This window comes from Equus quagga, chromosome 15 (genome assembly GCF_021613505.1).
Source record: "Equus quagga isolate Etosha38 chromosome 15, UCLA_HA_Equagga_1.0, whole genome shotgun sequence".
Classification (NCBI taxonomy): Eukaryota; Metazoa; Chordata; class Mammalia; order Perissodactyla; family Equidae; genus Equus; species Equus quagga.
The window spans coordinates 24,994,889-25,022,319 of record NC_060281.1 but is presented as its reverse complement, the minus strand read 5'-3'; the positions used below and the strand labels follow the sequence as shown (position 1 = coordinate 25,022,319).

The following is a 27,431-nucleotide window of genomic DNA, read 5'->3' as shown; positions in this document are numbered from 1 at the left end:
GCACACGGTAAGGAGGTGGTGCTACACCTGGATTTGTTCTTTTAATACTTACTTCCATTTTGGATTTCCTGTATAAATACAATAACATGTTCCTGAAAGCATTCTTTAAGTGACCAACAGTGGAACCTCACATTATACTTCATATCTCCTATGCCTGAAATCAACAATTTGGCTTATTATTCAATGAATTAAAGAGATTTTCTTTCAAAGAGTTCAGAAGTGCATGGAAAATTGACCTCTGAAAACTGACAAAGATTTGGAGTGGTTACAACTGACACTGGCACCATCAGTTTTTTTCTCCTGAACACAACCATTCAGTGCAAGCCAAGCGTTGGATCGCTGGCTGAAGGGGACCCCGAGTCTGCTGTCTGCAGAGGTAGAGAGCAAACACTTCGTTCCCAGGGCTTTCTCGCTTGATGTTTTGGTTGACAGCAACTGCTGGTCATACCAGGAGCACTTGGTGAGGGTTACGGTTAGAACAAGTAGGCATGTCCCCCCTTCCTTTTCCTCCATGGACTTGATTTCTAGGATTAAGATGTACCCTGTTATTGTGGCTTAAAAGGTTTTTGAGGAGAGTTTTTGGAATAAGTACTACACACACACGGAGAACTCCAAAACCAACAAAACTCTGGCAAAGAGAACGTTATTTCCTTATGAGCACAATAAGGTGCATTCAACTCAGAAAGGCTGTACACTGAGCAGGTGTAAGGTCTTAGAACACGGCCAGAAGGGCAGTTCCAATTCTACACGGAATTTCTGTAACCAGTGTGGGCTAATTAATGCAAGAAAGGTTACCAAACTATTTCCGAGTCCATCTCCATCTTATATACTGAAACTGTGACAGAGAGAATGTAATTAATTACTGACACTTACATGGATTTCTATTAGGTACAGCATTTATCTTACTGTATTGGAAGTATTTGTTTAAATGGCTTTCTCTGTCACTGGATAACATGACAGCACAGACTATTTCTTAATCATACATTTATCCCCATTGCCTAACAGAACTCAAAGCACCCAGTGGACATTCAATCACAATTTGCTGAATGAACGAATGAATGAAGCTAATTAAACTAAATTGTGTTACACTTCCAGTCTCATTAGTCCCATAATAAAGTACTACACACAAAAAATTTGTTTATAAAACTCCTTGAAGTCTGTTATTTCATTAGCAGAATCTGCCCACCCTTTTTATTCTTCTCATTCCTATGTACTCTTTGGTTCTCTCTCATCTTTTTCTGTATGAAATTCCAAAATTTCTCTACTACTCTCCTACTTTCTCTCCAGCTGCTATTCCTAGACCTACTCAACCCCACATACCCATGGACGCATACTGCAGTTTCTGTATTCATGTTCTTTCCTCTCATGCTAATCTTCTCCTTCTCATCTCCTCCTCTCTCCATTATCTTAGGCTGTAACCTCCATGAAGACACGTGTACATCAGTGTAAATTGGTAACAACTGGAGTGATGCAGCGGGTGAACAGGAAACAGATAAATGACATTCAGAGAGCTAAAGGTCAATGACATGTGAATGTCACTGCGACCCTGGGTGAATAGATCCCCCTAGCTGGAGCTAAGGGCTGACAGGCTCACTGTTCTCACTGCCTGCCATCCTCTAACCCCATCCTTGGCTGGCTCACTCCTACTCACTCTTCAGGTCTCTGCTTAATATTAGCCCTGAGAGAAGCTTCATTAGCTCTCCCCTCCACAGTCTAAGTCTGACCCCCATTACCAGCTCTCCTCATCCTTGGACTTTCTCTGCACAGCTCTCACCTGGATTACGGCCAGGTACATACTGATTGCTTATTCAATACATGTCTCCCTATACCAGACCATGAGACTTTTGGAGGGAGGACTGTTTCTATTTTGCTCAGCACTGTGCCCCAGTGCCTAGCACAGTCCTCAACACATGACAGTTCCTTATAAATATCTGTTAGATAAATAAACTAATTATGTATAAAATCAAATGCCACATAGCCACCAAGACTATTCACATGAGGCTGATGTTATAAGGATTTTGAAGAGAAGCCTAATGGGGAGAGGAACAGTTTTAATGACAAGGAGCAGCTCACAAAGGTTGTGTAGAATGAAGAAGAAGAAAGGATTAGGGGCAGAATGTACATCTTGAGTGATCACAATTGGTGGAAATTCTGATTCAACTGATGAATACAATTTTGCATGAACATGGACATAACGGGAATTAAAGCCAACAGTGCTGGCAACTGACACAAGTAGGTATATTTCTTTAAAGTAAAGCACTTTGAATATAGTCCCTTATGTCTTCATATCAATGTTTTATAAGTATCCTATTAAGTAAAAGTCTCTCTTATATAAAAGTAGTATGTAATATTTGAACAAGAAAGAACTCAGGAGTGCTGACTCTTGGAGACACTAAGATGATGGGAACACCACGTGGGCCTTCATCGCTGGGTGCTGTGTTACTGGGAGTCATTTGGTCAGGGCCCAGTGGTGTGCGCCTTGTTCTGAGAGAGCTCCCTTAGGTCTCTCTCAATCTGCTTTTTCAGCCAACTTGACCATTAGAAAGCATTTAACATCAGGACAACATCAGTCTCAAAAGGGTTCTTTATGCAGTTAAAAAAAGGTTTTTTTGTTTTGTTTTTTCTCAAATCTTTTAGCCTCCAACATTCATTACAAGTCCTCTGGCTTGCCAATAGTCTCTGCACTTCCCCGCCCCAGTTTTCGACCCTGTGTTTGGAATTTGGAAGTAGCTGCCATCTTTAACATTCAACTCACAGTGCTTAGCCTCACAGAGCTGAAGGGAACTTGAGAAACCATCTAATTCAATCCACTCATTTTAGGGTTGAGAATTTTTTCTGGAAGATTTATTTAGCTAAATTCAGATGTGTGTTCTCTGTTCTTGGAGTCAAATGCAGAAATTAAAAATAGAGCACACACTGGGGTGGATTGTAGTAAAATTGGGGTCGGGGAGGAAGGGGAAGCTAAGGCGAGGCAAAGCATCGCAGGGTCCAAACGACCAACTAGATGAAGGCACCAGATGCTGAAAAGTTATCGGTCATCTCTAAATTATGTTCCCACAGCTGATCTACTAGCCTGAAAAAATAGGCTCAGGGAGGCCACTTCTAATCTATTTTCACACCCACTACAAATTTTACAATAAAAACAATGACAGAGTGAAAGAAAGCATAGACTTTGGACCCAAGCAATTCTAGATTCAAATCCTCATCTCACCACTAGCTGGTAACCTTGGGAAGGGCTCAGGAAGACCTGAGTTTTAAAATTTATAAGGTGGGGATAATAATGAACACCTATAGCATAGGGCTCTTGTGAAGTTTAAATGCAGTGATATACACAACATGCTAGTAGCTACACCCATGTGCATAGCGTCGTTATTCACAAGAGCCAAAAGATACAAACAACCCAAGTGTCCATCACCAGATGAATGGCTAAAAAATGTGGTATATATGTATAATGGAATATTATTCAATCTTAAAAAAGGAATGAAATTCTGACACACGCTACAACATGGATGGACCTTGAAGACATTATGCTAAGTGAAATAAATCAGATAGAAAAGGACAAACATTACATGAGTCCACTTACATGGGTATCTAGAATAGGCAAACTCATAGAGACAGAAAGTAGAATAGAGGTTACCAGGTGATGGGAGTACAAGGAAATGGGGAGTTATTGTTTAATGGGGACAGAGTTTCTGAGATTATGAAAGAATTCTGGAAATGGTTGGTGGTGATGGTTGCACAACACTGAGAATGTACTTAATGCCACTGATTTGTACACTTAAAAATGATTAAAATGGTAAAGTTTATGTTATGTATATTCTACAAGAAAAGAAGAAAAGAAACACAACAAAACAAAAACAGTAGTAGAATGCCTGATGTAAAGTATGTGGTCAACAAATGGTAGGTACAGTTACAGCCCATTCTGTCCATTTTACCTGTTCTAAGTAATGCAGTGACAAGTTGATATACTTGGCCTCTGTTAGAAGCTGGCCCCCTACTCCAGTCTTTGCCACGCGCTCTGAACCAGCCAGGTCAACCAAATGAAGTTTGGCGTGTCGGACAGTTGCAGATCCTGGTTCTTTGCTTGATAAGTGAATAGTGAAAATGCAGTGAGAACGAGTTGAAGCCTGGTTCATAGGAGTCTATAAAAAAGAAAATTGCAAAACAAAAATAATGTGAACAATGAGAATTTTTGAAGAATATCAACAAATTTAAATTTACATTTCTAAGGATAAGACATTTCCCACAAAGCCAACACTGTCAAATGGAACAAAAACACTTTAGCTGAGACCCTTGAAGTTAGTTATTTTTAATGCATTACCTCTTGAATGACTGATAACAGATGTGGATGGGTTGATTCAGAAAGTGAGGAAAGAGTTCAAACAAGGTAAAGCTCGGGTCTTCTTACTAATATAACTTTATTTCATTACATGACCACAATTCATACCTTAACCTTGGCTAACCATACCAAAAATGTGTAATGCGAATGTCATAGGAAAAGAGGGGAGAATGGCTACATTGAGCGAATTCATTACACAATTGTAAACACAACCCACAGACAAGGATGATCAGTATCACCGCTACTACCCAACACTGAACCGGAGGTCCCAGCCAATGGAGTAAACAAGAAAAAGGAAAACAGGGCATATTGATAGGAAAAGAAGAGATTAAAATGTCATTATACACAGAAACTATAGTGGTCTACATAGAAAATGCAAGAACATTTACAAAAATAATGTTAAAAACTAAAAAGCTTAGCAAGTTTGCTGGATGTAAGATCACTATGCCAAATCAAGGAAGTTCTAATAACTCAGCAATAATTAATCAGGAAATCTAATATTATTCATAATGGCAACAAAGATGACAAGATAATAAGTAATTAATCTTATAAAAGATGTGTAATTTGTAGGGAAAATGATAAAATAATATTAAAGGATACAAAAAGAAAACCTGAATAAATGGTGTCCTAGATACTAATATACCATTTCATGGATGGGAAAACACAAAATTAACTATGTATTAATCTCTCCGTATTAACCTATATAGTCAACGCAATTGAAATAAAAATGCCACAGGTTTTGTTTGTGGAACAGGACAAACTGATTCTAGAAATCAGATGGAAGAGCAAATATTGAAAAATAAAAAACCATTCTATGAAAGAAGAATAAGCAAGGAGGACTCGTCCTGCTGTACATCAAGGTATGTCATAATGCTGCAGTAATTAATACAGTGTGGTGTTGGCACAGGAACAGATAACTGGCTCAGTAAAACATGCTGTGCTCATTTAGGAACTCTGAATAGGATCGAGGTGACATCACAACACAGTGGAGAAAGAATGGACTAATGAGTAAATGGTGCTGGAATAACTGGCCGTCCATCATGAAAAAAATAAAGTTTAGATTGCTTTCTCACACTATATACACAAATAAATACCAGAATGTATTAAAGACATATATAAAATACAATTTTAACACTAATATAAGAAAATATGGAAGCAAATCAACACTAATATAAGAAAATATGGAAGCACATCATAGTCAACCCAAGGAAGTAATAGATATTTTATGATAAGACATAAAACATAAAAATGAATTGATTTAAGATATTTGACCAAATAATTCAAAATTAAAGAATTTCAGTGTGATAAAATCTACCAAAAAGTTAAAAGACTGGGGATGATATTTGCAATACATATGGCCGACAAAAGATTAATATATGAAATAAAGAACTCACACAAATCAATAAGAAAAAGACACGCAACTCAGAAAAATAAGGGACAAAGATATGAACAGGCAACCCACAAAGAGGAAACCTGAAACAGTCAATAAGTATTTGAAAAAAATGCTCAGACACACAAACAAGCAGGACAAATAACTAGAGCCATAACGATGGACTATTTCATTCACATCCATCAGACCGACAAAAATTTAAAAAATAAAGTCTAACAAAACAAGTGTTTGCAAGCCTATAAGGAAATGGGAACTTTTATGTACTGCTGGTGGAGTATAAATTAAGAACCGTTTTTGAGAGCAATTTGACAATATGTGGCAAAGCTGCAAATCCACATAACCCACAACCCAGCAACAGACTACCAGCTGTATTTTCTAGGGAGAAATCTGGGACAGGTACACTGAGACAGAGAGAGAAAAAGAGAGTAAGACACACACACACACACACACACACACACACACATATGAACATTCACTGCAACATTGTCTGGGATAGCAAGAAATTGGTGCAAGATGTATAACCTAAATGAAAATCTGTGATGGAAAAGATGAATAAACCGGGATAATTCAAACTACAGAGAAGTTAAAATGAAGCACCTTTGGATAGATTGACAAAGACAGATTTCTAAAATGCTTTAGCACATTAAAGAATGATATAGACACTATGGTAGAACTTAGATCGTTAAAAAAGCAATGTCATCTAAAAATATTCATTCATAGTGTTATGACTTAGGTTACTAAAAGTATAAAAATATGGACTGGAAAGAAAGCAAATTGATGATAGTGCTTGCCTTTGTGAGGAATGCACAGCAAAAGGCCAAGAAGGGATTTCAACTTTATCTGTAATATCTTGTATCTTTTGTTTAAAAATTATCAGAAGCAAATTCTGATATCTAAAAATATCTAAAAATAAAATTTATCTGAAAATATTCCAAATGAATGTTCATATGAGTAAACGTGTTCAGATCTCCAGATTTACAAAATGGGATTCGATGAAAGAATTTCCACATGGATGCACATGTATTCAGAGAGGGTAACATATTTGGATGCTATTTTAACAAGAAATTCTTTCTGTAAATATAAATTCTTGATATACACCACTGTTGATTTACACCAACTACCAAAATACACAGATGTCAAAATACTGGCATAGTTTTGGTGATGATGATGTAGCTAGTGAGTTAAATAGGCTGAAAATTCGACCCATTACTTGTTACCACAATAACTATACCCAAACCTAGTCAGTGTGTGATTTTGCAAGCTAAAGTGGATCAGCAAATAACTGTGCATGTAAAACCGCAAGCTCAAATTTAGAACCTAAGTTGAGGTGTTCTGGAAGTGACTGTAAGTTATTTGCAGAACTTAAACATGGGTTTCATTTCACTGTTATATTCGCACAACAATAAATCCTACAGTACTGTAATGAGAGTCAAATTGACAATTGATATAAATGAATAACATAGAGACTGTTCCCAACAGCTGTCTTCAGCTTCTAAATTGATATACTGAAATCACAGTAAAATGCGTACCATTATCGAATATTTGAAAAGTGAACCCATTTCAAAGGAACGTGAGATTCACATCAAATTAAATTGTATTTCTGGAGTCCATAATTAAAATGCAGTAATATGCTGCAGGAGTCCATGCCTACAATTTTGTAACTTCTCATAAATATTTTCTGCATGAAGTAGTAGTTGGTGTCCTCTTAGCTAAAATTTCCTTAAACCTCAGAAAACATTCTTTATGTGTAGCTGCTTAAGTGTGATTGAATGTGCCGGTGTCTGCTCTGTGTTTATTTAAGGACATCTTTTTGTCTCACAGCACGCCCCTACGTTTGTCCTTTCAAAAGGTAAAACTATATTAAAACATTTCTGAAACTGCCTAAGAACAGATGGCACCATTTAGGCAGATTCATTCAAATTTAAGCGCACATTTTAAACAAATGTGCTCTTGGCACTAGAAAGCGTGTCTTTGGAAAAATTCTAGCGATGATTAATCATCCGCGTGCAGAGAGCTTTCACATTTCCTATCAGTCTATGTGTACAGCTCTGCTTTAGGCAGTACAGAGAGTAAGAGGAAAGTAAGACACAGACCTTGCCCTCAAGGAATTTATAATCTAGTTCAGGAGCTAAATACGAAATGTGAAGAGAGAGTGAACAATGAGAAAAAGGCAAACATGAGATAAAGAAAGTGATCTGTACCCAGCACTGAGTGTCCTGATGCTCCAGGGAGCACCTAAGAAGGCAAATCATTCCCTCATGAGGGAAGCTCTCCACCCCCTGCTACTCCCCGGTTTCTGGAGTCAAACACCCTCTTCTCTCCAGTCCCTAAAACGGGCATGTCCCAAACTATGACCCTCAGATCCTTCCCCTTGGGGAACCCTTCGATGGCTCTGATTCTCATTGGATAGGCACTGTAGTGGGTGAAAAATCACACGCCCAAAATTTTAGACTTTGGTATCGCATGACCTGGTTTCAAGTCCTGGTTCCATCACTTACTAGTTACTTGACCCTAATGTTTCCAGAACAACCTCATCCCTTTCCCTCACTCCGTGTCCCATGGATGGATATCCAATCCATCCTATTCCTGTTGAATTTACCTCCACTTCTCTCCATCTCCAAACATCCTTTACCTCTTACCTGGGTTACCACATTCTCTCCTTACTAGTCTCCCCATATTTACTCTTGTCTCCTCCAATTGTTCTCCACCTTGCAGACAGTAATATTTTTAAAAGACGTATTTGATTATGTCATTCCTCCCTATATCCCTCAATTAAACTAGCATGCTCCTTAAGACTAAATATCTCTAGCTCCTTCAACTGCGTCTTACCCAACTGTTTATCAAACTCTTTTAAATACGGCACTCTGACACTCTGATTGAATATATTCTTTCAAATGTAGCCTAATCACAGCCCAGGACACTGGAATCTGGGAAATCTAAATCTAGCTTTGCCAGTAAATAGCACGTGAAGTGTTATACTATATTTGTTCCAGCCTGTTACCCATGCTATGAAATTTCTTTGGGAAACATACACACACACACATATTTATTTGATGACTACATTTAATTAGTTTTTACCTCAGTGCTACAATCTGTTGAGATAATTCTGGATCTTGATTTTTTTTTTTTGCAATTTTGTGCTATCTACAAATGAAAATATCTCATATATCCTCATCCAAAAAATTTGTAAGACACCAACTAAGGCAGAACAACAACATTTCTTGAAGACATCCCTACTCTGCACCCTGTGAGGTAACAGTTATGGGTATTTTCACATTGTTTTCACTCCAAGTACCTTCATATACCTTCAATCTCTCTTTATATCCTCAAGGATATTTTGAGAGACTTTATTAAATAAATTGGACTCACTTGATCTATGAATTTTATAACCCTATCAGAAAATTAAATAGAATTAGTTTAAGGTGAATCAATGTTGACTCTTCCTTAATTGCTTATTGACCATTATTTAATAGTCATTTATCAGATTCCTTTCTTATGGTTTGGTATCAAAAATATTAACTTGTCATTTTCCAAATACCTTTTTATTTTTGGAACGTTGAGACTAGATGACTTTCTTTTGTGGGGTAAAAGTCTAAAAACCCAGGCTCAGTGGGTTCCTAACAGATTCATCCTATCTGTAGTCTGTGGTCCATGAAAGTTAGTTTTCCCCTTTCTCATCTCCAGCATAGCAAATTCTTTAGTTCTCACTAAAAGTCCATCTGAAAGGTTACCTCCTTGCAAAGACTCTCCATTTCCTTCCTCCTCCCATCTAGATTCTGAGTTTCTTGAGGGCAGGGACTGTGTCTTATTCATCACTGTAACCCCAGCATAACATAGCATAATAGTGTGCAAAAATATTTGTTAAATTGTTGACTCTTGCTCATTTCTAGTTTTCTGGAATCTCTATGGCATACTCCATCATTTCCAAAAATCTCCAAATAATTCAGACTACATCTGCAAACTCTTTAAATCCATGGAATATAATTCATTTAAGTCTAAAAATTAAAATTATTTAAAACAGTCAGATTGATTCAAATCTCTCTACCTACCTTGGGTTTCAGTTATTCTTTGTGCCTGATTCCAGGGCTCTTAAAACCACTACCTTCTCCATCTTCAACTGCCCTTTATCTTACCTAGTGTCCTCTTGCTGGTCAAGTATCGCCTAGTATTTCTTACTGGAAAAGTACGCCCTTTTCTTCTTCCAAAATAAGCCTACTCAAAATTCATTGATCTTCATGAATTCCCCTTGGACTATTCACAACTGGCATCAGCCATTGTGTTCTGAAAGGACATTTAACATTTGTGCATAAAGTAGATCCTTAATATCCAAACTCTGGAAAAATCCAAAGGATGGATTGTTCCAAACAGACTTTTAAATGTTCATCATTTAAAAAATTATGACATTGTAATGAACAACTTGCTACAGTGGTCAGTGGGGGATGATGGTGTGATCCATTGGGCTGCAAATGAGTGTTTGGTGGCCAGCCCATTTTGTGTGGTGTGAAGAGCAAGGTGGATTATAAAAGGTGCTGCAAAAATGATCCTGTCAGACAATGGTGGCTTCGAACTCTCTAGACAGAAAGGGATTGGAGCAGCAATGTGGTTTGGGGTGGTCCTGGAAGCTGCTTTTGCAGAGGACTTTACATATTATAGAATTACATTGAGAAAACACCACATGCCCACATTGAAGGCTAAAACTCCTTCCATGGCCTTTCAGGCCATTTACTGGCACTGGCTGGGCTACCGCTCTCAGAAGCTATGTTAAAAAATCTCTCAAATTTCATTAAACAAGAATCATTTTCTCCAGAGCAGGAGATACAGTCGTCCCTCAGTATATGTAGGGGATTGGTTTCAGGACCCCCACAGATACCCAAATCCACAGATGCTCAGGTCCCTTCTATAAAATGGTGAGGTATTCGCATATAACCTATGCACATCCTCTCGTATACTTTAAGTCATCTCCAGATTACTTATAGCATCTAATACAATGTAAATACTATGTAAATAGCTGGTACACTGTATTACTTAGGGAATAATGAGAAGAAAAAAAAGCCTGTACATGTTCAGTGCAGACACAACCATCATAGGCCTTTTGATCGGCGGTGGGTTGAATTGTACAGAGGGCCGATTGTACTGCTGAGCTGAAAGAGAAACTTGAAAGAAACACTATAACAAGAATTAAGTAACACTGATAAACGTTTCAAAATGCTGCTTATTCAGTTTCCCCTTTGGGTTCTGCAGATGTACAACAACCAATCCTGACGCTTTATGTTTTTGTTATGCATATTCTTATGGGCAGATTAGTGATTCCTTGTAAATTAAAACCTTCACTTTTTTTCACTATTTCATGATGCTGTGTATGGTATGTGTGTGTGGCCATTTTCAAGACTGAAAAATTTGATTTTAGGGGCAAGAATTGATAAGTGAAATGTGGTTTTTGTGTTTACATAATATACTATTATTTTTTGTAACATTTTTTCTACTTTTAGTTAATCTATGTGTTTTCAATCACTTCAAAAATGATTATAGTTAATACAGACATCAATGATTCAAATAATCTCTATATGTTACACATAAGGTTTTCCAGGATCCTTTGAATGCTTGCTTATTTCTTGCCATATCTTATACTTATATTCCAGTCTTACATATCAAAATCTTTTTTTCAATCACTCTGCTATTTTGTGTTTTTTGGTTTTTTGAGGAAGATTAGCCCTGAGCTAACTGCTGCCAATCCTCCTCATTTTGCTGAGGATGCCTGGCCCTGAGCTAACATCCATGCCCATCTTCCTCTATTTTATATGTGGGATGCCTACCACAGCATGGCACACCAAGCAGTGCCATGTCCGTACCCGGGATCCTAACTGGTGAACCCTGGGCCAGTGAGAAGCGGAAAGTGAGAACTTCACCGCTGCGTCACCGGACTGGCCCCTCACGCTGCTATTTTGGATTGAAATATCTCAACAGGAATTTCAACTAAACTAAGTCAGGTGAAGAAAATCTCTCAGACTGAACAGGAGTATATAATGGATACACTTGAGATTCTTCAAGGCAAACCAACTAATAACAACAGCTGCCACAGAATCCAGAATTCAACTTTCCACTCTGATTTTGTTTGATAACACTCTCTAACCAGATATCCTAATTGATCTGTTCCTCTGCTCATTTGCTCTATCTGAATGGAAGACCGAAAATACTAATCTCTATATGCTTTCTAGGCTGATATCCCAGCCTTTCAGGTCAAAACCCACCCTTAATCAAGGACTACCCAACCCTCTCCCCATTGGTTCAATGATTCCATAGGAAAAGGGTTGGATTAAGAGGCCCACCAAGCACCTGATCTCCTCTAACTCAGCCTGGAAAAGTCAGGCCTGCCTAAACCTAGTGGTTTAGCACGAGACCCTATAAACACCTGCCTTGCTCTTTTCTGAGGTTGTTTCAGAGCATACTGCCTGAACAGCAAAATATCCCCAATTAGATAAGCTCGATTGGATTAGTAATCCTAAACTGCTCATTTTCCTTTCTGATTTTTCTCTTCATAAGATACCTGGCTTTTAGAAAAGTGATCAAAATCATTTTCCCCAGTTGCAGGATCTCTAGGTCCTGCATATTGTCAAAGTAGTTTTTTAAAAGAGAAAAATGGACTAGGCACACCAATTTGGCTTAAAATTTAAAAGTAAGCTTTGGAGCAATCTGGAACATATAATAAGAATGTTCTAGCAATTATGATTCACCTTTCTGATGAGAATAGCCTATTATGTTTTATTATATATCCCTCCTAACAAGTCTGGAATCAATTTGATGGATTTTTGATTTTCACGTCCTCAAAGATTTATTAGTTGACCTAATAATTTTAGGAAAACTGAATGTCAGAATTAGTGATGGCTCTTCTGTTGGGTGTCAGGATTCAGAAGATTGTTTCCCTATGGGTCATTTCTCCAGGATTTGGCAAATCAAAGTCAAACACATGTATATAAAAATGTAAGTATGCAAAGATCGGTACATATGGCAAATTGAGAAGGAGTTGACCTATATCTTTAATCATTGCTCCGTTCAATTATCAGCCCTGTTTATCATTCTGGACCTGGACATCATCATATTATTACCAGCATAAAGGTTTGCTCTGAACATTGGAAACTATATAGCCCCAAATCTTCCCCACCCTTTTTTCTTTCTACTCGACTACAAGAAGAATTATAGCTAAATTTAGTCCTCAATGAGAATAAGTAACTCAGCCCTATTGTCTAACATATCCATTTTTCATCTTTTAAATAGAGTTTAACTTTTTTCTCTTTTCTATTCCTTTTAAAATTCAGTCTGGCTTAACAATTTCTAAGTCTGACCACACACATAACTGGAACAATAATATTATGGGGCTAAGAAGTCTAAAGATCTCCTCAAGAATTTATAGAAGTTCATTTAAACTGTCTTTAGGGAAAACCCTTTTTATACACACTACATACCTCAAGATTATAGGTAAGCTGGAAATACCATTTACTATGCTGTGTATAGACAACTAGGAAGAGGTATAGTGATAACACAGCGAGTCGAACTCAGATATACTTTTGTATAATTTTATTCTTATGAAAGAAGTTTATCCTGTCAAATTGATTGTGATAGCTCCCAATGCAATGTTTGAGTTCAGACATCAAGATCAGTAGCAGACAGGGATTTGAGGGTTGAAGGCAATGTCACTCACAGCAGACATGCTGAAGGAGGAACTCTGGAAGCATAGATGTCTAGTATTAGGTATTTTATTTCACTCCATTTTATAGCCCAATAATAATTTCTCCACATTTTGAAGATTCCACAGTTCTCTCCACGGCCATGAAGAGATCTCTTGCTGTTAGAATCAGCAAGACTCCAAATGGCAAACCCAAAACATGATCAAATTACTTGTTGAAGGCTTTTGGTGGCTGATAAGACCCCGTCTCTTCCCTCCTAGCTTGAAACCAATACAAGGAATAGATACAAAAGTCTGCCTGCCAAAAAATGAAAATATTTATCAGCAAGGAATGCTAGAATAATAGCTTCTGTGCTTAAAACGACAGCCACAAATTGACTTCCTGCCAGTTTCCCCCATGTGTATTCCTATTTGTAAGATAAGCCAAAAGCAATCTATCTGAGTTATTATCTTAGTTTCTTATAGAAATGCCTTTACTCAGGGGCTAATCCTAGGCGTCTTTGCCCTCTGATCCATTCCTTCCCTTTCCTCTATTTTGCTTGACATAACAGAGACACTAAATTCATTTTCCCAAGACTCCTTTTAGCTAGCATTCAACTGGGAAGACAGGAAGGGGGAGAAATACTCTGGCTTTTCCCTTCCTCACACCCTCCAATCCCCCGCCAGCGCCTCCCACTAGCTGAGACCTGCCTACAGATAGTAGTTGTTGTGGTTAATCCCTGAGATGCGTCACCATCCCGTGTTTGGCTTCTCAGATTCTTCCATCACCAATGAAACAAAACGAGCTGCGTTGATTTTCCTGTTTTAAATACAGAGTGGTGTGTTTTCGTCGCTGGATCCTGACTGATACACTCAATTGAGTACACTAAAATTTAATATAATGCTTTCAGATATTATACAAGATTGATAGAAGTATAAAGTTTTGGTATTTTGTTCAAAGTTACAGGCAAGACACTGCCCATTTTGTCACACAAAACCCTTTAAACAAGTGTACATATATTTTACCTACAATTCAATACCTGTAAGCTTGCTCTCTGAACAACAAAAACTGTATAACCCCAAAGGCCAAAATGTTGCCCTTGTTTTTACTTGTCTGCCCAAAGAATCATAGCTAACTTTTGTCCTTAATGGCAATAATTCATTCATTCCAGTTGTGTATCATATCCATCTAACTTCTTTTAAATTGAGATAACCTTTAATAAATTTTTTCTTTGACATTTTCTGTCCAGATTAACGTGTTTTAATATTGTAAATTGCTTCAAATCCATTTGAAAAGTAGATGAAATTTACAGTACTAACATAAACCTTGTTTTCTTACTAAAAAAGCTATGCTATATTTGCATTGTATGAAGTATGAATAATGAGCTATAATTTTGTAAAAATGACACATATTCAGGGGCTGGCCCAGTGGCATAGCAGTTAAGTTGGTGTGCTCTGCTTCAGTGTCCTTGGATCCACCGGTTCAGATGCCGGGTGTGGACCTAGCACTGCTTATCAAGCCAAGCTGTGGCAGGTGTCCCCATACAAAGTAGAGGAAGAGGGTCACGGATGTTAGGTCAGGGCCAATCATCCTCAAAAAAAAAAAAAAAATGACACATATTCATCAAGACAGACCAAGTTATACTGTGGTAGCAAATTAACAAACAACACCATAGTCTCAGATGCTTAAAATCACAAAGATCTCTTTCTTGCTGACATTATTTGTCCAGTATGATTTAATGATGGCTCTGCTCTATACACTTGACACCAGCAAGACTGGTGCAGGTGCCGCCATCATGAAAGGCTACCATCTCAACAAAAAGCTTCAGAGTTTAACACAAAAGAGGAGGAGATTAAGGAGAATTTCATATTAGTTCTTAAAGGCTTCAACACAAAAGTAATACGTCACTTTCACTCAGATTTCATTGACTGGAGCAAGTCACATGAACTCTCAACTTCAAGGAAGCATGTGTCAGAAGGAATAAACCAGAAGTTTTGGTGAGTACTGGTAATCCCTACCACACTCATTATTTTTAAAATCCAAACAACACAAAAAGTAGCAAAGATGAAAGTGAAGATCTCCCAATCAAAAACAACAATGTTAATGTTTGATAAATTTTTTTTTAGATATTTGTTTATACATATATACAAATAGAAGAACAGAAGTAGTACTTTTACCAAAACAAAAGCATACCATACATAATATTGTTAATTAAAAATTAAGTTAAATTTTACTTAAATTTAATAAAAGAAAAAAGAAACAAAACTGAAGGAGTTGGTGAGCTTCAGATAAATATTTTTTCGTGGTAAGAGATGCACATCTTTTTTCTAAAAGCATCTCTTTAGAATTAAGAAAAATTCATGGAAAACAGTAAGGGATTTGGGTCATTATGTTTTTTTAACTATATGGTTGATATTTAGACAGTATCTATCTATTCATTTCTTGCTTTGAAATATAAGAAAGTTAGCTTGCTTAGAACACCACAACCGCCTCTCTGTCCTAAGTCCAAATTTTTGTTATATCTATTATTACTTCTATATTTTTGAAGTTTATAATGTTTAGTTAACAAAGTTGTTTAATCTTCTGTCTACATGGAAATAAATTCAGTGTTTCTCATCAGTCCTTTTGTAATGCTTCTTAGTTCCTGAGTTCTTTATTTTGATTTACCTGTTGGTTAGACTTTCTTATCAAGCAATGATTAAAAAGAATCCCTGGGTTCACATCCCTCCCGAATTCACACATGCTTAAAAATATTTGTCTGATGATTTCATTTTTTAAGGACAATTTGACAATTCGTCTGGGTATAAAATTATTGGAACACAGTATCCTTGCTTCAGATCTTGTTCCACTGTCTCCTGGCACTGAATGTTCCTATGGAAAAGTCTGAGAAAAATGTATTTTATTTTCACTCATAGTTGGCTTGCATTTTCTGACAGGATGTCCATAAGGCTTTTTCTTTGGCTTTGGAAATTATTAACTTCAACAGATTTTATCTTGGAGTTGAGCTCTTTCAATTTTTTCTTGGACACAGCATGTCCTTTTCATCTGCAGATTCAAGTAATTCCAAATTTCAGGCATCTTTTTTCTCTCTCTTTCTCTCTAGCCATGTTTTTTCTGTTGACTTTGCTCTTTTCTTTTCAAGATTTCTAATTATTTATAATCGGGATCTCCTTTGTCTCTCTTTCTAGGTGTAACTTTCTTTCAGGGCTTTTATGTCCTCAGTCATTTCTCAGCCACAGTTCTTCCTCTTCCTCTTCTTCCTTCTTCTTTGCTTCTAACAGCACTATCATCTCTGTAATGCCTTTCTTTTTCTCTTTCTTTTCTGAGTACTTCAAGTTTGCTTTTATCTTCTCTTTTCTTGTAATCTTTTCTTTAAGACTCTTATACTTTTGAGCTACTTTTTTAAAACAAAAATTGCATTTAAGTAATATACTTAAGCTTATGAAGAATACTCCCTCTATTGCCTGATGGAATCAGCCTTCAAATGCACATTCCTTAGCCCCCTAGTTCACGTCTATGGATAGGTCTTCAGCTGTTCTCTTCCTGATAATCTTATCTTTGAACATGTCTATCTTTTTCCTAAAGAGTAGTCTTGGGGATGGGTGAGGAAATATTCAAATTAAGTTTGTGCCCTGAATACCTTTATTCTGAATCTGTTTTGTCCTTAGCCTGAAGAGCATACACTTTCCTCAATTTCTTACACTAAGAGGTCTGGGATGGTAAAACCCCTTAAATCACAAACTCCCTGAACCTCACTCACCAAAGGCCATCTTTCTTGGCAATGAGCCCAGACCACTGACCATAAAAGCGGCCTGTCTTTAAGGTTTCTTCTTTGGACTTGCCTTCTACAGTGTAAAATGAATATCTGCATAATATTCCCTCCCCCCCATTCTTGCCTATGTTCTTAGATCTCATCACCCTAACCAAAAGATCATTGGATTTGCTTTTGAGAATTGTGACCCCTTGTTTAAGGGGAAACCATACCCTGCCTGAGGTTGGAGGATATATGTATTGGCTATCAGCACCCTCCCTCACCATAATTCAAATTTCATAATATTTGGCACATTTTCTCATGGTTTGAGGTTATGACTATTTCTTTATTTAATTGAAGATGGTGTTTTTCCCCTCTATTTTTCATTTTTTGTTGCTGTCGTTGGTGAATTTCGATAACTGGGAGTAGAGTAAAAATTAGTTTCTTCTGCTATGTTTAATCAGAAGTGAGAATTTTAAAGATCAGAAGAAACCCTGGAGCTAAATTTTTACAGCCAAAAAGATTGTGTTTCTCTAATTATGTATAAGGAGCATGTACATTTTAACATTCTAATAATGGCTGCATTATACCACTTCATTTATTTTAATAAATGTTTTAGACTCAAAACTCATGGTTCATGCAATACCACTAATTAGGCGAGGTGGGAGCAGAATGCAAACTATGTTATAAGACAAAATCACTATTTTAAAAAAACTGTATATTTCTCATATATCTCATATAAAAAATATAAGAAGGAGTGAGAAATGCCTGGCATATAGTAAGTGCTCAAAATTTGTTTCCTTCCTTCTATACCTAGTAACATATATACAGTAGATAAGAGAAGAGGTTAGAATTGTTACCATATCTTTTGCTAAGGTTTCTAGCTGCCTATGGGGCCTAATAATAAAAGAATCTTACCATTTTAAGAGTAGGTCTAAGACGTACTTTGCCTGCTGTGTATTTTGCTCTTCCCAGGCTCAAAAATCTTGTAATAAACTTGCTAATTATATACAACTAACGTATCTTTCAAATAAAAATCTATGAGGATGTGTCAGTCAGCGTCCATCTAATGGTCTGGTGGAATGCTTCTGTAACACTAATCACAACCCAGATCCTCTTGTTTGCCACACACAACACACAAGGAGATCGAGGCTTAGAGTGTTGTTAACAAACACAACCATACAGGAAAGCTGTTCCTTCTTTCCTGTGCTATCTTCATGTTGTAAGACAACACGTCCAATGACAGCTGTTCCAATAACTGGCATCAACCTACTAGCACCACTCATACCCTGTCTCCCTATAGTCTTTGAACTTCTACAAGGTTACACAACTCACTCCAAAATTTTGATAATGTGCAAAGTCTGAGAGCTTAGAAAACACATTAACACAACTCAGATGAACCTAGTATTTTTTTATTTCAAGCAAAGAATTAGGTAGAAAGACCTCTAACAGCTCCTGGGAAAATAATTTATAAATCCCATAAACACTGTTGGTAGGCTAATGGAAAGTAACCTCTTCCAAAAGGTCTGGAGAATCACAAGCTAAATTAAAAACTGTCAAAGTCATCTGTGATGTACTCTGTACTCACCACAGGCACAGGGCACAATAAACTCACTTTTGGTTCTGGAGCTGAGATTGTAGGTCTTATCTCCCGAAATCACTAGTTTTTTCTCTCCCCATCAATTCAACAAAGCAACTAATGACAAAACAACTAATGACTGATCAACCGGTTGCCAGCTGCTGAGAGAATAGAGTTGAACAGGACAACAGTGTTGTCTTTAAACAGTTGCCAGCTGGGAACTGTAAGGTCTTTCCAATTGTCACTTAATCTAATTAAACTACAGCCCTAGAAGGTAGGTATTATTATGCCCATTTTACAGGTCAGAAAGTGCAGTTGAGACTCGTTAAGTGACTTGCCCAAGGACATACACCTGGCAAGGGATAGAGCCAGGAGTAGAACAGGAGGTCATCTTCAAAGCACATGCTCTTCACCACTATCTGGCAGGAATGTGTAGTGATGGTCAAGAAGCCAGAGTGGACATCAACACTGACTGGAGGAACTCACCTGACGGTTCACTGGGGAAAGGAAGCCAGGTGGGAAGAAAGCAAGCCACCTACCAATAGAACCCTAGACTTTACCAATGTTGGAAAAGAGGGTTCTATTCTCACCAAACATCCCCTTCAAGCAGTTTCATAGGAAATGTTGTATACTAGATATAGCATATTATTGCTCCTGAAAGCATCAAGGTCAAGAGCTACACATTATAAGAATTTCCTGTAAGAAATTACATCCTAGGTCATTTGGACACTGTATTAGCTTGCTAGGGCTGCCGTAACGAAGTACAGCAAACTGGGTGGCTTAACAACAGAAACTTGTTATCTCACAATTCTGAAGGTAGACGTTCAAAATGGAGATGTTGCAGGGTTGCTTCTCCCTTTCGAGGGCTGTGAGAAAAGAGTCTGTTCCATGGCTCTCTCCTTGCCTTAGAGGACTGTTTTCATGTTCACATGGTATTTTCCTTGTATATGTGTCTGTCTCCAAATTTTCCCATTTTATAAGGACACCAGACATATTGGATTAGGGCCCACCTAATGACCTCATTTTAACTTGATTACCTCTGTAAAGACCCTACCTCTCAATAAGGTCAAACTCTGAGGTACTAGAGGTTAGGACTTCAACTTAGGAGTGGGGTAAGGGGACTCAATTTAATTCATAACAGGCACTCCTGTGAAGTCATGGTAGAAAGAACTCTGGATGCTATTCTCTTCTCCAAATTGGCTCGTAAAAGAGGCCCATGTTAGTTTAATGATTCACTTTGAGCAACATTACGACTCCGTAAAATGAATATTTAAATGACACTTTTATCAAGGGAGGCTACTTCTAGAGGGAGGATTCAAATGAAATTTTGTTAATTCAGGACAGCTTTTTTCAAGATTCAGGTAAAACTCTCATGCTCCAGAAATCTCTGATAAGATCCACTCCAACCTGATGATGACCATCCCAGGACAAATGGGAACAATGGGGTGGACTCGACCAGGCATCAAATTTCAATTCAAAATAACAAAACACTTTCTAATAAGCAGCATTATTCATCATTAGCAATTGCATTTCTAAGCATGGCATCCAAAGAAGAAACCATGAAATAAAAAGACTGACTTGACTATATTAAAAAAAAAAAAAAGGAAATGAAAACTAAAAGAAAATTTATAAAATTGGGAACATATTTGCTAAATATACGACAAAGGCAAAAAGCTATTATCTGTCATGCTCTTTCATTCAATAATTATTTACTGAGCACCTACTATATATCAGGTCTGTTTTGAGGTGTGGTAGATGTGAACGAGACAGAGTTCCAGTCCTCATGGAGCCAACAAATCAATTAGACCTACCCTAACACCTCAAGAGAAAAACAAATAGAAGACATAAACAAAAACGGAAATGCAAATTTATATAAAAATGCATATAGTGAAAATGCAAATTAAATTAAGATTTTTTTTGTCCCCCAAATTGGCAGAACTTTCAAATTTTGTGGTGTTTGAAAAGGTACAGTACTGCGGGGGATCAGAATTGGCCCCCCCAAAGTGTGTCTCTTTGCCTTGATTATTTTTTAAGAACAAAAGACTCTGAAAGAAACTCTGACCTTCTCCCTAACTGCCTAAAAGAATTTAAGATAGAAGGCCTGTCCCAGGAAGGAGCTATCACCATAAGAGAATTGTACTGTAATATAAAATGTGCCTCTCAGGTCACATTGCCTATACAGGGCCCACAAACACTTGTTTAACAAATATTTGCATTTCCGTCTCCACGTAAATTGACTTCCTCCCCTTGGAAGTTCCAAACCACTACCTACCAACATCCTCCTTTGTCTTTAGCTGAAGATGGTATTTAAGGTGGTGGCTTTGGCTGTTCTGGCCAGTTTCTCAGTTTTCCTGGGTTTCTCCCATGTATACATGTTATCAAACTTTATTTGATTTTCTCCTGTTATTCTGTCTCATGTCAATTTACTTCTTAGACCAGCCAGAAGGACCTAGAGGGTAGAGGAATTGTCTTCCTCCCCCAGAGTACTTCTCTGGGAGTGGGTTTCAACCAGCATCTTAATAGTAAAACCCAAACTGCTCCAAGTTTAGCCTGAGCACTTTAAAAATGCTAAAATGCATATTCCAGGGCTCCACTGCAGAGATTCTGAGTCCATGGATCCAAAACGGGATCAGAGAAACTGTGTCTTTAGACTACCACAGGGTATTCTAATGCAAGTCATACTCAGGGCACACTGGGGGATAGAGTGCTCTAGAACATGGGTGGGGCTTTGCAAGTGGTCCCAGCAATGGGACTGTGCAGGGCTTGACAACCAAATGCAGAATGTCTTGTTCAATTAGATTTGATTGATTGATAGAAACATTTCAATGATAAGACAAAAAAGTATGAAGTCACACTTGCTACTGGTGGGCCTTGAGACTGGGTCACATGCAGTTCAGCTTTGACAATATTTAGTCTCTTTGGCACAGCAGTTCATCTTTTTAAAAAACTTGCCCTAAGGACATAATCAGGTTTTATTCAAAACACTGGTAGGATTACAGAAATTATTTAAGAGTTCTGAATAAATAAGAAGAGGATGAAGCTACTCTTAATAACTTTTCCTTAAAATGCTGGCTATGGGGAGAGCACATGAAAGGAAAGAGCACTCCACTTTGTGTCCCACATATTCAGACTTTGTTTTGCAAATATTTTCTGGTTACCATGGTGACTTCTGGATTTCCCTGTGTAAATGGGAAATTGGGAACCTCGTCTTTTTTTAAAAAAATGGTTAGTGTGTTCTTTTTATCCTGGTAAGCTCATTCTGTGCTGACAAATTACATTCTGACAGTGGGACTGTAATCTAAAACAGGCTTTTTCAGAGACTCTGAATAATAAAGTATTTTCAGGGATTGACAGTTATTTTTCACTTATATTTTCATGTAGTTGCTTTCAATGAATTCAAGAGATAAACTGAAGTGCTAAATACTTGGCGTACTTTTTAAATAATTCAGAAATGTATCCTCGCTTGAAAAATTTGACCCATGTCAATTTGATTATTGTACTCCTGAAAGGTGGTACAAGGAAAGAGCATAAGCCCTGAATCAGTCTGACTTGGAGTTAAACCCTGGCCCTGCCACCTAACAGTTGGGTGACCTGGGACAAGTAGTCTCACTCTTTGTGCCTCAGTTTCCATCTATGAAACAAGAATCAGAAATAACATCTACATACATAAAGCATCTAGAACAGTGCCAAGGCTATTGAGCAGCTTCTTGAGATAACACGGTAGCTATTATGACCAAAGGAAAAATGAAAGCAAGCACAGAAATACACAGAATCTAGTAGATTTGGTTTAAAAGAAATCAGTCACACAGGAAAAAATGAACAAGTTAAAAAATAATGCACAACCAGCATTATCAGAATTGACTTCAGGTTTCAGCTATTTATGATACTATTATTAGATACTCATCAGTAACTAACAGGAAAAGACTGTTGGAATTTTGTAAGGTGGTAGAACACGACAGATAAGCTTGCACAAAGGGAGTTTAAGGTCCTCAAAACTTCACAAAACAATAGTCTGAAAAGATACAGTCAGCTAAAGTTAATGCATAACTTTGAAATAGCAAATGGCCAAGCTTTTAAGCTAACAGAGGCGATGGTGAACCAGGGCCAGGAGCCCTCCACACTCCATTCAAGATGAGGGGATGTGATTGTGAGGACAAGGCCTAGACTCTTCTGGGCACGAGTCCCCTCTGGAGGAAGGATGGCACTGAGGCGGGGACGGGGTTCTCCACTTGTTTCCAATGGCATTTATGGATCCACCTTTTCTCTTTTTCATAGTCCAATGGTGGGCAGGACCCATCTATATTCTGTATCTCTTGGTTTTCTGTTTATTAAGCTGTATATGAAGGAGGAGGGTTTTTAGTGGGGCATGCTGATCCTTCATCATTATACTCCCCGATCCTTAATCTGCCATTACTCCTTAACCTTTAATTACTGCAACAAATAAGAGCATCACAGATGACCACATTGGCAAAATGTTGAAGCAAAACACAAACACAAAACATTGTAAAGCAAAACAAGATATTCTGAAATTAAAACCTATGTAAAACTTTCTTTAAATGAAAATAATAATTTGATGGTTCTTAAATCCATAGTATATATGGGACATATAATATGGCTTATGTGGTACATAAGTTCAACCTATTTAAGTTAGTCTATTGAAAAGTATTAATGCAGAACTAGCAAAAAACAACAACAGGGCTGGCCCGAAGGCATATTAAGTTCGCATACTCCACTTTGGTTGCCTGGGATTCGCAGGGTCGGATCCCAGGCATGGACCTAGCATTGCTCATCAGGCCACGCTGTGGCTGCATCCCACACAAAATAGAGGAAGATTGGCACAGATGTTAACCCAGTGACAATCTTCTTCAAGCAAGAAGAGGAGGACTGAAAACAGATGTTAGCTCAGGGCCAATCTTCTTCACACACAAAAAAGAAAAGAAAACCAACAAAAAAACTAAGGGCCCAAGACAATAACAGGCATCGATGCCATGCTTTCACTATCTGAACTTGGCTTCAATTTCTCCATCTTATATCTAAGGCCATGCATTCCAGAGGGTGGAAAAGGGGCAGAAAAAATGGCACGACGAGACTTTCTTAGACTACTAATCTGCCCAGTTTACTATCCTCACTTGCTACTTGTTGTCAGACACATGATAAAACACAGAAGCCTGGGAGCATGGTTTAAGAAGGAAAGCACCAGCGATAACAGCAATCTGTTCATTTGGGGAACTGTTCCCACACCACCACCACTACTCCATTCCTTTCACTGCGGTGTCCTTGGGGAGGAGAGCTTTGCGACCCTCCGTCTCTAATCAGTAACCGGCTGAGGTTAGGGTCCCTGACCAAGCTGGGTCAATCCTGGCTCCTGCCTATAGTCCCAGGTGAAACACAGGCCCTCAGTTAGGTTTGAAGGTCAGGTTGACAACAAGTAGTTTTCAGTATAGGTATATCCCAAATATTGCGCTGAGACATACTTATACTACGCATGGCAGTGTTCCCAGATCTGCCAAAAATAGCTGCAAACGCACGGAGTACTTCACATGTTCCATGCATTGTTCTAAATGCTTTCTAAATATTAATTCACTAAATATGTGAAAATACATGGATATGTAAACATATGCCAATAGACGGATTTGAGTTAGGAAGAAGGAACTGTGTATTTTTAAATTTCAAAAATTACGCAAAAATTCACATAATAAAGATGTTTGGTGAGTTGTCATTGACTAGCTGCGAACCAATTTGTATAAAATTGAAAAATATAAAAATTAAAGGAATCTAGGTTTCAGTCTCTGCTCCTCAACTAGCTAGATGACCCTGGGAACGTCTCCCCACTTCTCTGCATCTAGCTTTCCTTATCTGTAACGTGAAGTGTGGAGAAGATTATTTTTAAGGTCATTGTTGCCCTTAAAATTCGATTATATCTTATAGTGTGGGGAAACAGCTTGCAGAGACATTGCTTACCTCTGCAATCATTCTGTTGGTGTCTCCTAAGAAGAGCAGATTCAGAGCTTCTTCCTCTGTGGTTGCCTGATGAAGAGACAGGTTTTTCAGGTGAATGTTCTGATCGGGGTCCTCCAATATTGTCACTTTCCTAGGGAAATGGGAAGCAACAAAAACAAGGTACTTTGAGAATGAAAAGAACTTGAAGTCTTTATTATAGGTTTATTTTTCAAAAGCTGTATAGTATCACGTCTTGAACTTGTAAAATCAAATATTACACAAGGCGCCAGACAGAGCTGGATTAGCATCAAACACTGACATTCCCTTGACAGTCCTACCCGATGGCTTTGGGGCCGAAAGGTATATTACAAGCTCCTGATTTAAAGCCATCTGTCTTTGTAATCATCAGATCACTAAACCGTCTTGAAATGCATATTTGTACTGAATTAAAAATGCAAATAGTCTTCTCCTTATATATCAGGAAACTTGGTCATATTGTTTTTTTCTGTGTCAAAATTCAGCCTCTATATAGATAGTACACTAATTCTTCTCCTTCTGCTTTTTCCCTTTTGTTCAATTTCACATCGCTTTCAATTTATATGACATTTCAAACTGGTTAGCTCATCAATTTAAACACAATGAAAACTGAGGCATCTGTTGTCCCTTGAGGAGTTATTCCCTTGTCTAGTTTTCAATATCAAGGTGAGTAAAAAAATTCTCAAGAAGTCTTATAATAAAGTTTTAGTTTGTCATTATTATTTTTATGTCCATCACATGTGTTTCTTGATCCTTTTTCTTTTACAACATACTGTTTCCTCCCATTACATCCTTACAATAAGAGCCTTTGGTCTGAATTACATTCATCTATTACATCTGCCTTAATGGGCATCCTGGTGGCAACACCATTTCCTGCGAGGTCAGTCCTAACCCTGTTTCCAGAGTTGGCTTGTCAATACTCTCCTTTAAGTCCTTTTAGGACTTTCTGTAACTGAACACAATTTGGCCAAACTCCTCCTACTCTGCTTCAAAGGCCTACAGATTCGAGCAATATAAAGTTACTAGAGAGAATACCCTTCTGCCTCTTGAGTTTTGCCTTCCTGACTTTCTTAAGAATTGTGAAGGGAATCTTATAATTCACAAGTATTGCCAAAGAGTATCTCCAGGTGTCTGCACTTCCTTAAAACATTTGGAGCTGACGATAAAAAGCAAAGGTGGGCATCATCCAGCACTACTCCTTTGAAACCATAACTAGCAAACGGACATGGGTCACTTGCCTATTTACAAAAACACATTTAGAATATATTCAAAATGAAGACTTTGCAAATACCATAATTTTTTCATCTTTCCCTTTTGTAAGGAGATTATCTGGACTTTCACATGTAATTTGTGGGCACTTAAAATACTAATTGCAGGAAGAAAACGTAGCTCTACCAGCACATCTGTGACCAATATGTCACTAATAACGTACTCCTTTGCCAAGTTTTGGACTCCTTTTTGTCTCTTTCAACAATACTAAGATGGAAAAAGATCTCTTCCCTTAATGAAAACAAGTGTATTTTATTTATTTTCAACAAGACTCATAAGTGAGCTTATTAAAAATGCTGAAGAGTTCAAAAATGCTTGGAAAGTATGAAGGCATTTTTAACTGAAATTGATGAATTGTGTTCTATTTTTAGGAACCCCTTTTATGCCTTAAACTTTATTTCTACCCTGATCCTTCTCAAGTGCTCGAAAGGGTTTGACTACATTCAATCCCTAGGGACACGGAAGTCAGAACTCTTCCTAAATCCACAGATTCTGGGGCTTAAAGGTGAAAGAAGTTAAATAATATTGGAAGGAAGATAAACGCGTGAAATAAGTGATGAGACGGTACATTAAAAGTGAGAAGAGAGTTCTGTCATTTTCAATGTGAAGATAGAAGCAAATTCTCCAACCGTGAGGCAGTCACCTGTGATACGTGTCGCAAGACCAAGTCAGATACACACATCCTGTGTGAGTTCAGAAAGGGAGGGGTGGGGTAGCAGGAAATGACTGGAAGAGGAGGGTGCTCATGCTCATTGGGCACCAAACGTACCAGGATCTGTGTCATTTCATTTAGTCCAATTGCTCTCTCCTTGGCTGCACACAGGAACAACCTGTGGAACTTACAAAACAAGTTGCTGGTGCCTGGCCCCATCCTAGGAGATTCTGATTTGATTGTTCTTGGGCGTGGTCTTGTATCAGAATTTGTTTCAGCTCCAGGAGATACTGGTGTGTAGCGCAGGTTAAGAGCCATTGACTTCATGTTTAATAACCTTACAGGTAGACATTAGGGGAAGAGGTTTCTGATTTCTTTATCTTTACTTTCCACCCAGCTTCACCCCATGAAAGTTACGCATCATCTTGGTTGAAGCTGAATTCACTCTTGAGCCACATCTACCAATAGGCAAGGTCACTGTGAATTTTAAAAAGCCCGTCCTTCATGGGAAGTTTCTTTTCTACCTCCCTGCCCAGGCAGCTGATGGGTAAACTAAGCCACCCATTAACCACAAGCATAACTAAAGCTCAACTGGGGATTATAAATCTACCTAAATATCCATAGGGTTTATATCATTACTGACTCAAAAACTCTAAGTGATGGTAAGGAGACAGCATACATATATGTTTCACCGTTACTTCACTGAAATAACAAACGCAGAAAACAAGCAAGTATGGAATTCTAAGAGTGTTCATTATTAGCTGACATAAATGAGTCACTGATTTAGGATTATATTTCCATAGAATAATTAGAA

The 27,431-nt window shown here is 37.8% G+C and overlaps 1 protein-coding gene across 3 annotated transcripts in view; it reads right to left on the bottom strand.

The window, feature by feature from the left end:
- KIF6 (kinesin family member 6) overlaps nt 1–27,431 on the bottom strand; it is a 375,031-nt gene that overhangs the window by 243,250 nt on the left and 104,350 nt on the right. For all 3 annotated transcript variants that reach the window (XM_046641148.1, XM_046641149.1, XM_046641150.1), the window contains 2 exons: nt 24,682–24,811; nt 3,936–4,142 (listed from right to left, as the gene is read on the bottom strand). In XM_046641148.1, coding sequence (XP_046497104.1) covers nt 3,936–4,142; nt 24,682–24,811 — 337 coding nt within the window. The remainder of the gene's footprint in view (nt 1–3,935; nt 4,143–24,681; nt 24,812–27,431) is intronic.